The 14,138-nt window shown below is 54.4% G+C and overlaps 1 protein-coding gene across 1 annotated transcript; it reads left to right on the forward strand.

Annotated features, from left to right (window-relative positions):
• The first annotated feature begins 29 nt into the window (after positions 1-29).
• CARD14 (caspase recruitment domain family member 14) lies at positions 30-13,992 on the forward strand. The gene is given in 17 exon segments (XM_069540118.1): positions 30-191; positions 1,189-1,308; positions 1,931-2,056; positions 2,495-2,650; positions 3,686-3,793; positions 4,325-4,467; positions 4,556-4,650; positions 6,294-6,354; positions 6,549-6,607; positions 6,610-6,786; positions 8,028-8,089; positions 8,810-8,921; positions 9,806-9,888; positions 9,890-9,980; positions 12,239-12,360; positions 13,052-13,167; positions 13,797-13,992. Coding segments are annotated over 17 exon segments (1,986 nt in total). The 5' UTR covers positions 30-32.
• Positions 13,993-14,138: the final 146 nt, after the last annotated feature.

Consider the following 14,138-nt stretch of genomic DNA (forward strand, 5'->3'; position numbering starts at 1 on the left):
CCCCTTGATCTCCATCCTGGCAGCTGTATCTGATGAAGCAAGAGCTGCAGCGAGAGAAGATGTCTTCTTCCTGTGAGCGGGAATTTCAAGAGCGGTCCCTGAAGATGACGAATGAGCTGGAGCCTGGAGATGAGGAGCTGAGCCGCCTGAAGGAGGAGAATGAGAGGCTCCGCTCCCTGACCTTCAGCCTGGTGGGTCCTGGTGCCTCCAAGCGTCAGCTTCCTGCCCTGGTCCCCACAAGATTCAGCTTCCTTCCCTGGTGGCCAGCGGGGAGTGTCCTTGACCTTGGCCTGTGGCCTCCAGACTGTGGGATTTCTGACAAGTGGTTCTATTGAGGTGTGGCTAAGACCTGGGTGAGATGAAACCTAGTGACTCATCTCCATGGCTCCTTCTCGCATCCCTCATTCCCACTCTTCCCAGCCCCCAAATGTTAGCAGAATTGATAGCTGTTGCACACATATTCGAAAGTCTTACTAAGCTGGTTTGCTGCTGCCCTGTTGTTCGGAATAGACGAGGCTGATTATAATTGATGGAATTAGCTTAAGGTTGTGGGAGCAGGGCAACGTTTCTGCCTGCAAAATATTCTGGCGCCCTGCCCACGCAGGCATGGGGGAGTGGGGAATGGTAGGATGCAGAGAAGTTAGTGATGCCAAAGCCCTGGAATTATGCAAGCCCTCTGCCTCTCCTCTCCAGTCCCTTTCAATCAATAAATATCTATTTTTTGAACTAGTCCTTCAATAGACGTTCAGGGGTGTGGGGCAGGCCGCCACCTGGCACTGCCACCCCATGGCCTGAACTGTGCCATCACTCATAAAAGTGAGCGTGAGCGGGGAATGACACACCCGTTGGTGTTCCGCCTCCTGGAAGCTCTGCTTGTGGATTTGTTGAAGGAGCAGCCTGAAGCTGCCTAAACAGTGGAGGTGCTATGCTACCCTCAGAGGCTTTCAGCTTCCTGTACTTTGTTTCCTAGCCATGCACACTTGGAGCTGAAATGCATGTTCTCCATTTTAACTGCTGACCTTGCCTTTTTTCCTGCCTGATGTGCGATAATAAGGCTAAATCTGCCCACACACCACCATCCTTGAAGCTTCCAGCCTCCTATCCTTGGGACGAGATGATGGGGATGCTTCCCCAGGGGCAGGCCTTTGGGGAGGTCAGGGTCCCTGGGCTGACCTCTCTTTGCACCAGGCGGAGAAGGACATTCTGGAGCAGAACCTGGATGAGGCCCTGGAGAGCAGGCAGGAGCTGGTGAACCGCATCCACTCTCTGAGGGAGCGGGCCATGGCCGCTGAGAGACAGCGAAAGCAGGTGACCCTTCTGGGCCGTGTTTAGGGGCCGGGCTGCCTGGGTGAGGAAGGAGATTCTTTAATCCACACTGAGCTTAAGACCAGCTTTGCCTAACGAATGCATGGGCCTGTTCGTTGATTCCTTTGTCAAAACTAGATTGGGCACCAACTCACAGTCAAAGACTAGAGGTCACGTCTACTTTGTGGGGTGGGGAGAAAACATGTCAGGCAAACAAGTGATTAGAACACAGAGTGATTTCAAGTGCATAGGGGCCCCAGGGTGAGAGCCAGGGATTTCTTTAGTTGCTATAAAAGGCAAGGGGAGGATGAGAGAAAGGAGACAGTGGAAGAGAATGAGGCAGGTAGAGGGAAAATATTTATGCATTTTGGGACATGGAATAAACAAAACACAAATAGACATGCAGCACCCATGCATATTTTGATGACCAAATTAAAATATAATCAACACCGCAACTCTGTAGATGCACGTGGAATCCAGCACTTAAGAAATGAGCATGAATTCACCTTATTTCCCCTCTAGAACCGCCCCCCTCCCTCTCCTCGAGGCTCCCCCACCACCCATCCTCAGCCCCGCCCTCACAGCCGCTGACCTTCATGGGCCATGTTTGTCCCCCTCTGTTCAGTACTGGGAAGAGAAGGAGCAGACCCTGCTCCAGTTCCAGAAAACCAAGGTGGACTGCGAAATGTACAGGGAGAAGATGAACGTCCTGCAGAGCCAAGCGGTCGAGCTGCAGAAGGAGCGGGACCAGGTACCGGGGAGAGGCAAGGGGCCGGCCGGGGTGACGGGCTGAGGGGCTCCGAGAACAGTGCTGCGCCGGCGGAGTCTCGGGAGGTCGGGAGGCTCGGGAAGGCCCCGCCCCTCTGGGTGTGGCCGAGGGCTGGCCGGCCGGGTCACCCGCCCTCGATGGCAGCAGGTTCCAGACTCGGGATGTCTCTCCCGATCCCTGGGAGGTTTCTTGACTCCCCTTGACTGTCATCTCCTGACATGCCTGCTGTACAGCGTCCTCCCTCCTTTCACTCCTAACAGGGCGTGTTTGTGTGCACCCCACCTATTGGGTGTTACTAGAACTACACACATTTACGTGAGCTGGCCAGAAACGGGGGGCTTTCTCTAGCTGGACTTCTGCGTGGTGGCGGCACAGCCTCTTTATCCTCTGGGCGTCGATCCGCTCTATCTCGGCTCGCAGGCCTACTCAGCAAGGGATGGATCCCAGATGGAGATTTCTCAGAACCTGGCAGAGAAGGACGCACTCCGCGGGAAGGTGTTTGAGCTGACAGACCAGGTCTGCGAACTGCGCCAGCAGGTCCAGCGGCTACAAGTGCAGGCCGAGTCGCTGCCAGGGGTGAGCTCTGCTGCTGCTCAGGTGAGGCGGGTGGGGATGCAGGGTGTGCTCGGGGTGGGACCGAGCCGGCCACACGGGCCCTGCTGGCACCACCGGATTCAGCTCCACCCACCACGCTGGCTCCCGTGAGCAGACAGTGTGGTCAGAGGTTGAAGGTACCCAGCTGGGCAGGCTGAGTCTCCTTCTGCATTTCCTTTTATGGTAATACTATGCACGTCATAGAAGGGGTAGCTTAGTGGAAGGTTCTGGAGTCTGTAATGTGTGGTGTTTGATGAAGAAAGAAGGCAGCATATGAAGCTGTGCAGGCAGCCACTTGCTCTGGTGGATGATGCCTTCCTGGGATGCTTGAAAGTCAACTATCTGAGAGCTGAGTGATAGACCTGGAGGGAGCTATGTTCTCAAAGAACTAAAATTACTGTAAAACCTCTAATTATGGTCTTGCTGGCAGCTCCAGGTCCAAGGCACCCTGGTGGGTGGGCAAGACTCTTCAGAGGTGCCCAGGGACCTGGGTGAGGCACAACCAGACCCTCCCCTCCCTATGCCGGGGCCCTAGCCCTTCCTTCCTACCCACTTACCACATCAAACATGTTCAAAAAATATACACATGTATTGAAAAAAGACTGATGGACAGATAGCAAACTGCTAGCTGTTCTATTTCTGAGTGTGGGAGGACGGGTCAATTTTATTTTCTTCTCTAATCAGCCTGTTCCTCCCCACCAATATTCTTTGCGGAGTATGTTTAGATATATTATACATATAGTATGTATTATTTGTATAACCAGGAAAAAATAACAGATATTATCCAAAAGGAATAAAATGCAGTCACCAAGCTGGTTGCTGCATGTCCCCTTGGTGGCCAGTTCCCACAGTGCTGGTTGTCCCAGGCTGGGAGGAGGGGACATAAATGTTTTGCCTTGAAGCCAATGAAAGGAAACCACTCAGGAGGCTGGAGACAGGGGTTGGGACTTGGTAGAAACCCCAAGAGCAACCAAAGGACGTTTCCTGAATTAACCAGCCTATCTGGGTCTTTGGCAGCCCAAGCAGGAGGCGGGAGCCAGGGAGCCCTGTCTGAAGAGGAAGCAGCGGCTGGTGCGCATGTTTGCCCTCTGCCCGTGGGACGACAGTGACGGCAGCTCCTCTGAGGTATGCCAGTTCCTCTGCCACTGCTGGGGCCAGACCAGGTGCACCCTCGTCTATCGGGACAGAAGAGGGTCTGGCACATAGTAGATGCTACAGAAATGCTTATTAAGTGAACCGAGGGGCTACACCTGGATCTACACATTTCACCTGCATTCTCCAATGCCACACTCTGCATCTTGCATGTTTACACCCCGTCAGCGTGTGACCCTCACTAGCCAGTAATTTGGCCTCTCTGGGGCTCAGTTGCTTTATATGTAAAGTGGGACAATGCTACCCACCGTGTAGATTTATCGTAAGAACTAAGCAATATAAAATATAGAAGGTAGGTAATAGAGTGCCCAGCACATAGTAGGTGCTCAATTAATGTGGCCTGGCTCTTTGCTCCTCCCTCCCTTCCCTCTTGCCTCCTCTGCCCTGTCAGTGGGAGGCTGTGGTTTATCATCATTATACTCTTTACACAGTATGGCAGCAGGAGAGGTGTCCCGGGCGTCCCTGTGACAGCCCCGTGGTGACTTCTGCCCCGTCCTCCTCCAGTCTCAGCTCTGGTCTGACCTGAGCGCCACGTCCAGCCGAGAGCTGGTGGATAGCTTCCACTCCAGCAGCCCTGTGCCTCCCAGCCAGCAGTTCCTGTACAAGCGGGCCACAGAGGACTTCTGGGAAGACCCCTCGTCTTTCAGGTAGAGAGGGGCTGGTAAAGGGATCGGATGACTCCAGCCCCCTGGCAGCTCACTGGGACATTGGCTTCCATCTTCTTATGTTTTTCAGTGGCTGCCCCAAAACCCTGGAGGTGGACCAGGGAGGCTCCCTGGGTGCTAAGAAGGGTGATACAGATTTGGATTACGAGATTGTAGACAGGGCAGGTGAGCATACCCCCCAACCTCTGCAGCCACCCCACCACCCCTGGGCTGGGCTGGCAGAGCCAGGCGGGGAAGTGAAGACAGGGATCTTAGGGAGGTAGATGAGACACCCCAGTTTCTGTCCAGGGGATGGGCAGAGAGAAGCGAACTTGACTACTGCCCTGCTCTGAGCCTCTGGGAAAATCCAGACTACCTGGCAGTTCAAACCAGTGTCCAGATGTGCCGTGCTTACTGGGCGTCCTTTTGTTTTCACCTGGAGGCTAAGGGAGTTGCATTCGCCTCCACATCCAGCTTGGCATAAATGTTTAGACAGCTCCAGACACACACCTCGTCTCTCTGTCCCTCCCTGCTCCGACCCATGGACACTTGGGCCTCCCAGTGATATCAGAGGACAACAGGCTTCCATCCTCACTGTTCCTGGCCGAGGCACCTGCTAGGAACATTTCTCCTGGGTGTTGGCACCTGAGACATTCCCATTTCTCCTGTGGCTTATTCCTCATATTTGTCACTTAACTGGTCCTCCCTCCTTCTCAAGACACAGACCCCTCAGGGGCAGCCTCCTTACTTTGCCACCACTGCACATCTGCCTCCAGCCTTGGGCCTTGCACACAGTAGGTGCTTAGCACCCTCTAGATTTCATCCTACGGCCACCAAGGGGCGCGCGTACCCCATGCTGTTCTGCCTAGCGGCACCTTTAGGACAGACGGCCCCAGGCTTTCTGTGGGTCACATGACCAGAAACCTTGCCTTTTGCAAATTCATTGCCATTTTTATTTATAACGGTGATCAACTGAGAGGATCCACCCCAGGTATAACCAACTGGGATGTAAGAGCACGAACAGGAAAGAGTCATTGCTCTTTTTTTTTTTTCCTTTTGTCATTATTCTGCATAATGTCCTGGTTCATATAACTTTAGTGGAATTGACCTCAAATACATCAGGAGTGTATAATTTCACTTGGCTTTGAATGTAAACGCAAGTGGCTGTTTGCCTGTGAGCTGGGCACAGGCTGCCTGCAGCCAGCAACTCTTAGCTCTCTGTTGGCCCTCTGGTTCTTGTGAGAGGCTCAGGAGGTGAGAAGGGCAGCCTCACCTGGGCTGGGGGCGGTGTGCCATCTGCCTCACAGGACACATATAAAATACAGGCCTTGGAGAGACTCTGGGGACATCTAGTCCTAGGAGATTGTCAACTCAGAGGCCTGCCATGGCCAGCTGGTCAGCAGCGTGGCCTGGGGAGACAGGAGGCAGCCGATGGCCAGTGCCGGCGATGGCTGCCACACAGAAATACACAGCCAGGGTTATGCCAGATTTGATTTCTCAAGTGAAGCCAGAAATCCAGATTCCAGATTCCCTATCTTGTAAAATGCTAGCAACTCATTCAAGGATTGCAAAAGGACACAATGTAGGTTAAACTCTCGCAGATGCAGCTCTCCACCAGCTACTCCTATTTTAGGGGAGGTGAATCAAGGTTCTACACATCAAGGAAGGGAGGGGCAAGAGAAGGTTCAGCCTCAGCAAAAGACAGAACAGGTAGGGGGTGCCTGTGGTGGCGGCACTGAGGTTGCACGGGTGAGCCAAAGCTCCTTCAGAAGGGGGGTGACCTTGAGGGGTAGGCTGGCTCGAGGCCTAAGTCCGTAGCTTCCTCCTAGAACTCCCTGAGTCCGAGAACATCCTGCAGCTGTCTTCTGGGGGCCTCCACCTCGCCGCCAGGTGAGCAGAGGGCGGGGGCCAGGGCCAGCAGGTGGCAGAGCAGAGTGAGGACTGTGTCCCCACTACCAGCCTTTCTGAGGCCAGGGAAGGAGAATTCCAGAGCGATGGGACTAGAGGGGGCAGATGGGGAGATGGCCTGGCCCGACCTCTTGCTCTAGGATGCATGAGCTCTGTCCCCTCCCTTTCTGCAACAGTGTCCCGGTGAGGCGGAGGCCAGCCCGCAAGATCCTGAGCCAGGTCACGGTGCTGGCCTTCCGGGGGACACGCTGCTGGAGCAGATAAGCGTTATTGGCGGGAACCTCACAGGCATCTACATTCATCGGGTCACCCCGGGCTCCGCAGCAGACGAGATGGCCTTGTGCCCCGGCACCCAGATTGTGATGGTGAGTGTGGCACCAACCCTCGAGCCCCCAGGATCCTCTCAGGGGTGGGGTCAGTGGGAGGGGCAGGTAACCCAGGAAGCCACAGATTCAACTTGACAAAGATGTATTATTGGATAGGCCCACACTCCTTCTTGGGCTGATGTAAAGCAGAGTGTCACACGTGTTTAGAGGAGAGTCCTGGTGATTCTCATCAAAACCCTGCACCCTTCTCCACCTTGACGTCCTTGAACTCTGGAGGGTGAGCCTGTGAGCTGTTGTAGTCTGGACTATGCACCAGTTGAGAAGGCTTTGGGGATGCGGCAGTCTTGACCCAGGGATCTTCTGATATAGGCTACATAAGATTCTGATGTGGGGCTTTTTTTTTTTTTTTTTTACTGTAATGATCTTATCGTTACTGTGTGTGTATGTGTTAAAATACGCATTATAAAATTCACCATTTTAACCATTGGGGGCATCTAAAATTTTTTTTTACTGTAAAATATTCATTAAACTGCAAAAACCATAAATGTACAACTGAATTATTATTAAGTGAACATATGGGCAGGGAGGTGACTTTGATGTAGCCTAAAAGCAGAATTATTAAACATTAGGCCCTTTAAGAATAGCAAAAGGGCTTCCCTGGTGGTTCAGTGGTTGGGGGTCTGCCTGCCAATGCAGAGGACACGGGTTCCTGCCCCGGTCCAGGAAAATCCCACATGCCGCGGAGCGGCTGGGCCCATGCGCCATGGCCGCTGAGCCTGCGCGTCCGGAGCCTGTGCTCTGTCTGCAACTGGAGAGGCCACAGCAGTGAGAGGCCCCTGTACCGCAAAAGAAAAAAAAAAAAAAATAAGCAAGAAATTCTCGAAACAGGTGTCACTCATTCCTCCCAGGGTAGGGGTGCGGGTAGGGAGTGAAGGCAAGTGCTGAGAGGGAGAGGGAGGGGCTGAGCCCTCAGTCAGGAGTCCCTCGGGCCCCATGGCTTCTCTCTCGCTGTCTGTGTGCTGAGCTGAGTTCTCATGTGTCTCGAATGATCACACACAGAGCTCCTGATGTAAGCATCAGTCCACCCAAGATGAAAGCCCTTCGTCACACTTCTAACAGTCCTCGTGAGATTCTCAGTTATCAGCTCATGTTGTGGTTAAGGCAACGGATCCCCTTTATGAGACAGTCCTGATATCCAAATGGGGCCAATTCAGTTCTAATAGCGTTAAAAACATCTCATTTTTTTTCTTATTATAAAAATATCTACTCTCCTAAATCAAAACAACACCGGGAATAAATGAATGGCTGAGAGCCCTGTTGATTTCATAGCTCAGCAGCTGCTCATCGCCCTCATCCAGGACATGGCTCATCAGAGCACCATGGCCCACAAGGTGAGGACCAGTCAGCCCAGGTCCTAGATGCAGGGTCCCGCTCGGGTGGGCCCTGCCTCTCTCTCCCAGCTCACATCATCTGGAGGGAGGGGCCCAATCAACCCCTCCTTCCACCCAGAGGGTCCCAGCCCCACCTGGCATGGGCTGGAAGACAGGTGGGTACTGGCTGAGGGTCCCAGGTGGAAAGTGTAGGCTGCTAACCTGAGGGAGGTGACACAGCGTGTTTCTCCCCTGGGCCCTCCAAACCTTCACCTGGGTCTGCGTGCCACCCAGCCTGCAAGCTCCTCTACTGCGTGCAGATACGTCATGTATGCTCTCTCCGTCTTGCTCCCTCCATCACCCCATTTGCCTACCATCTGGCCCCCATCCTTATTCCCCACTGAGACCAGGCACTGTTGGGTTCTCCCGACATAGAGCACTCAGCGGTCCCTGAGCAAGGCACTAGGGCAGCCCCCTGGATCATGGCAGGGCCAGGCCGGGGGTTCCCTACTCTTCCCTCTTGCTTCCCACGGATGCCCTGCTCGGGAAGGGGGCTGGGGGGCTCAGCCTGAGGACCCTCTCCTGCCACCCTCTGTCACCTACCCCCTGGCATGGGGCCTGGGCCTGCTGGCTGTTCAGCAGGCACAGCCTGGGAGTCCAGGGACCACGCTGGATTTGCCGGCGGGGGGCTGGTGCCAGCCCCCCAGCCCCGTGGGACGTCCCTTCTGCCTCGTCCAGCAGCCTTCTGGGGGAGCCCAGAAGCTGGTCCGCATCATCGGTATGGACAGAACCAAGGCCAGCCCTCTGTGGTCATCCTTTGATGGGGGCCAGTTGGACCCAAGCCAGGTAGAAGGTGAGGCGAGTGGAGCTGGTGAAGGGTCTTTGGAGGCTGCTGTGGTTGGTGAGCTGGGTCAGGGTGATGCCACTCATCTAGGCCAGAATCTGTCTTTAAGAACCATAACTGACGTCTACCTGCCCTTCTGGAGAGCAGCTGAGCTACACACCTTTAATGTCCTTTAACTGACACTCCTACTTCTGTAACCTGCCGCAATAAGACTGTCCGAAGCCACTGGTACAGTCATCTGGACAGCAGTCCTTTTAGAATATTAAAGTCTGAACACTCTCCAAATGCCCAACACTGCACAAACCAGTGGACCCTCAGACAACTGCTGAGTGACTGCTGTGGGCATGAGGCCGTGACAGAGGCCGGCACAGCACAGACCCCTGAGCAGGTAAAACTGTGCAATGAGATAAGCAGAAGTGAACTTAGAGAAAGGTAAATCGTTTTGAGTTTATTTTCTTCTTGAAAAGTGTTTTGAGTGCCTAATATAACCTAAATGACCAGGAGAGGAGATCAGGGACCAGAGAGGGAGGGAAGGACTGGGATCACGTGTCCCTTGAGGCTGAGGGAGAAGACACAGGAAGCTTCCAGATTGTTTGCAAGGATGAACATGGTTTCTCTATCCTCCCTGTGAGCCAAACAAGGAAAAGGTTTTAAACTGCAGCCTATGAAGCTGATCCTAGAGAAGCACAGGGAATCTAATCAACAGGTACAAAGCAATCAGCCGGGGCAGGTGTGGAGGGCGTGGTGCGTCGTGTGCGAGCCCAGCGTGCCCTGTGTTACTTACTGCAGGTGCCAGGGCTGCAGTGGCGAGCCAAACAGACACACGCCTTCCTGGGGGTGGGGGGCTGCTGCAGCCTGGCGCCGGGCCCACTCATGGCTCCTTCCTCCCACAGACCCCTCCACTGTGTGCTTCTGGGCCGAAAGCTACTTCACCCTGGTGCCCTACACCCCGGTGCACAGCCACAGGCCCAGCCGGCCCCCGGCCAGTGCTCTTCGTGCCCAGGGTGGTCGGGAAGATCCTGATGGAGAAGCTGTGCCTCTTCCAAGGATATAAGAAGTGCCCAGCAGGTACGCTGTCTCCTGGGAGTCCCACCTGACTGTCAGGTGGCAAGGAGAAGTATCTGCTTTCAGGAGGGCGGCACGACCAGAGGAGTGTCCTGGGGCTGCCGAAACAAAGGACCACAAACTGGCAGGGCGGGGGCCTTAAAACAGCAGAGATGTGTACTCTCACAGTTCTGAAGGCCAGAAGTCTGAAGTCAGGATGTCTTTGCAGGCTGCACTTCCTCCAAAGGCTCCAGGGGGAGTCCTTCCTGCCTTTTCCTGCTCTGGTGGCTGCTGGTGGCTTGTGACTGCATTACTCCCATCTCTGCCTCCTTGTCTGTGTGTCCCTCTGTCTTCATGTTACTTTCTTACAAGGAGCCAGTCATGGGATTTAGGGCCACCCTACTCCAGTGCAACCTCATGTTTACTAACCACATCTGCAAAGACCTTATTTCCAAATAAGGTCATGTTCTGACGTTTCAGATGAACATGGATTTGGGGGGTATGTTATTCCACCCAGTGCAGCTCTGCTGGCAGATAGGTTTGTACTTAACCGGAGTTAAACAACCAAAGGGCTCCATCCACCTGCCCAAAGCCACTCAGTGTAGGGCCATGGAGATGAACTGGCCAGTGGGAATCTTGGGTCCCATTGGCCCTGCTCAGCAGGAAAGGTGGCTCAGCTGGTTGGAGAGTGGAGAGCAGGAGTTAGCTCCTTGGCTTTCTTCCATCCACCCATCACTGGTTGGTGGTTGCCTCAGAGAGTTAGGCTACAAGCTGAGAGTGAATAGGGCCCTGTCCTTCTCCCCTGGAGTTCACAGAGGGGACAGAGAGAAGCAAGTGTGGCCCACGCAGTTCCTCCAGTGAGCACCTGCTGTGTGCTAGGCTCTGTGCAGCGGGCTAGAGATAGAGAGTCCAAGAGGCCCTCAGGGTCTATTCTGCTCCTCTGGAGACAGACACCTAAAGACGTGGCAGACTGACCCATCTTAGCTCCACAAGTGATCCAGAGAGGGATTCTTTGGAGGGGGTGGGAGTGGGGCTGCAGTCTGACGGCAAGACAGGACAGGAGTTTGCGAGCAGAACCAGGAAGTCCAGGCTGAGGGAGCAGAGTGTACAAAGGCACTGAGGCACAGACGGCACCATGGGGAGGCAGCGGGTGCCCAGACGTGCCGTGTTACGTGGTAGGCAAGGGGACATGATCAGGCCCGATCTTTGAATCAGGCCCGTTTTCAAGTGGAATAGAAGACGGACTGGAGAAGGGCTTGGCTAGGGGCTGGGCCAGAGGTGGTACAGCAAAGCCACAGTGGGGAGAAGAGGGCAGCCCCAAGAGCTGTCTGCCAGCTGTCTGCAGGATCTGGTGATGCTTTGGAGGGTGGAGGCTAGCAGGAGGGCACGTGCAGTTCTCACTTGGGAGACTGGGTGCTATTCAGGAAGAAGGGAAAAGTCAGGGTGTGGTTTTTTTTTTTGTATTTTTTTTTTTTGGCGGTACGCGGGCCTCTCACTGCTGTGGCCTCTCCCGCTGCGGAGCACGGGCTCCAGACGCGCAGGCTCAGCGGCCATGGCTCACGGGCCCAGCCGCTCCGCGGCATGTGGGATCCTCCCGGACCGGGGCACGAACCCGCGTCCCCTGCATCAGCAGGCGGACTCTCAACCACTGTGCCACCAGGGAAGCCCCAGGGTGTGTTTTAACATGTTTATACAGGGCACAAGTTCTCAGCCTGGGCACGACATTTAGGGCTGGATCATCCTCTGTTGTGGGCTCTCCTGTGCATCACAGATAAGCAACATACCTGGACCTCAACCCATTGGATGCCAGGAGCATACCCACTTCCCAGCAGTTGTGACAGTCAGAAATGTCTCCAGACATTGCCAAGTGCACCTTGGGGGTAAAATTGCTCTTGGTTGAGAACCACGGATTTAAGGGATTTCTGGGTGTAAGAAGTTGCATATGTAAGTTCGGAGCTTGGGAAGTGATGGGAGAAGGGTTTATCTACATTTGTCCGTCTTTCCTTCTTTCCCTCCACTCTTCCTTCCACCCAACCTTCCATCCATCCACCCACATCCTGGCACTGGCTAGGCACCTGCTGTGTCCAATGGTTTCGGGTGAATGTACAGGGCATGGACTCTTCCAAGCAGGAAGAGCAGGGTCAGGTTTATAAAGAGGACACCCTAGGAAGAACTTGCCCCAGAGCTGGTGGGGGTCCGTGGGGGCAGACCCATGGGTGTTCAGCATGGGCTCCTGGGAGAGCGGCTGGGTGGGTGACATCCCCATCAACTGTCACCTTCAGCATACTTGAGCCAGGAGGAGTATGATGCCTCCAGCCAGAGAGGGGACATCATCCAGAAGAGGGAGGCGCCTGGTGGTCGCTACTGTGTCACCTGCAGAGCAGTCGAGTCCCTCATGAGAAAGGTAAGGGGTGGGGTAGGGGCTGTGAGGAACTCCATTCAGATAACGGCAGTGGGAAAAGGAAAGGCCAACCTCCAGGGCCCCCTGGACACCCCAGGTTGGTGCTCATCTTGTCTCTGGCTCCATCATGGAAAGACCAAACCCCGTTTCTGCCATTTGGTGTCCACATGATCTCGGGCGGGACTTTTAACTTCCCTGAGCCTGTTTCCTCAACGCAGGAGATGTTTAATAAACATTTGCTAAATTAGTAAAGTGGAGATAACACTCCATGTTTTAAGACTCAAACAAATATATGAAAAGAAGCTTACTGTGAACTATAAAGTTTTGTGTTGATACAAAGCAGCCAGGAACAGCTGTGAGTCAGAGGCACAATGGCCCCCCATCCTTCACAACCCCAGAGGTAGATGGAGCCATCCAACTCCTAGGATTTGAGCTCTACGCAGTCTCCCTCAATCCCGATGGCCTCTGATTTCTAGATTTCCCAGGCAAAAAATCAAACGGATGGAAACTTTCAAAACTGTACAGCCAGCACGCTCATATACAAAAGGGCATCCCTGAATTCTTCTCCCCACCTCCTTTACAAACTTCAGTCTTGCCTGTACCCTTCTCTCCCTTCTCTCAGCGTCACTCCTGGGTGTGGGCTCCGCTCGCTTCCTCTAAGGCTGAGGCTCACTTCCCTCCCCTCTCCCCCCAGAACACCCACGCCCTCCTGGATGTCCAGCTGGACAGTGTCCGCGTCGTGCACAAGATGGAGATCTTCCCCATCATTATCCACATCTCCATCAATGAGAAGGTGGCAAAGAAATTCAAGTAGGTGTACACCTGGGGGCTGGTGGTGAGGTTTGAATGGGCACCAGAACTCCCCATAAGGCCCATGGCGACCACATCCAGAGCCCGTGATGGGGTTTCCAGGATCTCACCTAGTGCCAGCCTTGGAAGTGTCACAGGGCAGTTCCCCTAAAACATCCAGGATAGAGGTCCTGCAGCCCACCCCCGGGGAGCAGCCCAGAGGACAGTAAGGTGAGACCCTAGAACCTGACTGACCTCGGCTGAGGCCACATGTTTCCTGGGGTAGAGTTAACAGTCCATCTGTGTTAGGTAAGGACAGAGACTGAAAAACACTACTTGGTCCATGGCTGGGACAAGCCCAGATATCCTGCTGCCCCCTTTATAATTTGAGAACCGAAGTTATAAACTAGATCTGCCACCCCACCCCACCACCTCCGTTAGTGCAATGTCATCTAGGGCCCCAGTCACATCTGCTTCACAAGGCACTGGGTCCCCTCGAAGCAGGCCATCTGTGTCTAGGGGCATCTGTTGCATCATCGGTCCATCCAGGTCCCTAGAATTCCAAGCCGGCGGCTGATTTCTGGGGCTCCGTGCTGGGAGGCTAGTGCAAGGCTCTCCCTGAGCCACGCTCCCACCTCCGGCTCTGGCAGGAAGGCTCTGCAGCAGCTCGGCACCGCAGAGAACCAGCTCCTGGAGGCTGCCAGGCAAGAGGAGGGTGAGCTGGATGAAGTGCCCTGTCTGTACAGCAGCCTGGCCCCCGACAGCTGGAGCGACCTGCATGCCCTGCTCGGCTGTGTCCGCCTGGCCATTGCAGATGAGCAGAAGAAGGTTGTGTGGACAGAGTAGAGGCCTTGCTGATGGCCCCTGTGTCATAAACAAATTCAGAAAATGAACTTGGTATATTTTACTAAAATAAAAAGCTTTTACAACGCTCTGGCCTGTGGCTTCCCCACCATGTCCTCCAGGATGGAGTTGATGGGGGTGGGAAGGGT

Source organism: Delphinus delphis, chromosome 19 (assembly GCF_949987515.2).
Source record: "Delphinus delphis chromosome 19, mDelDel1.2, whole genome shotgun sequence".
NCBI classification, from domain to species: Eukaryota; Metazoa; Chordata; class Mammalia; order Artiodactyla; family Delphinidae; genus Delphinus; species Delphinus delphis.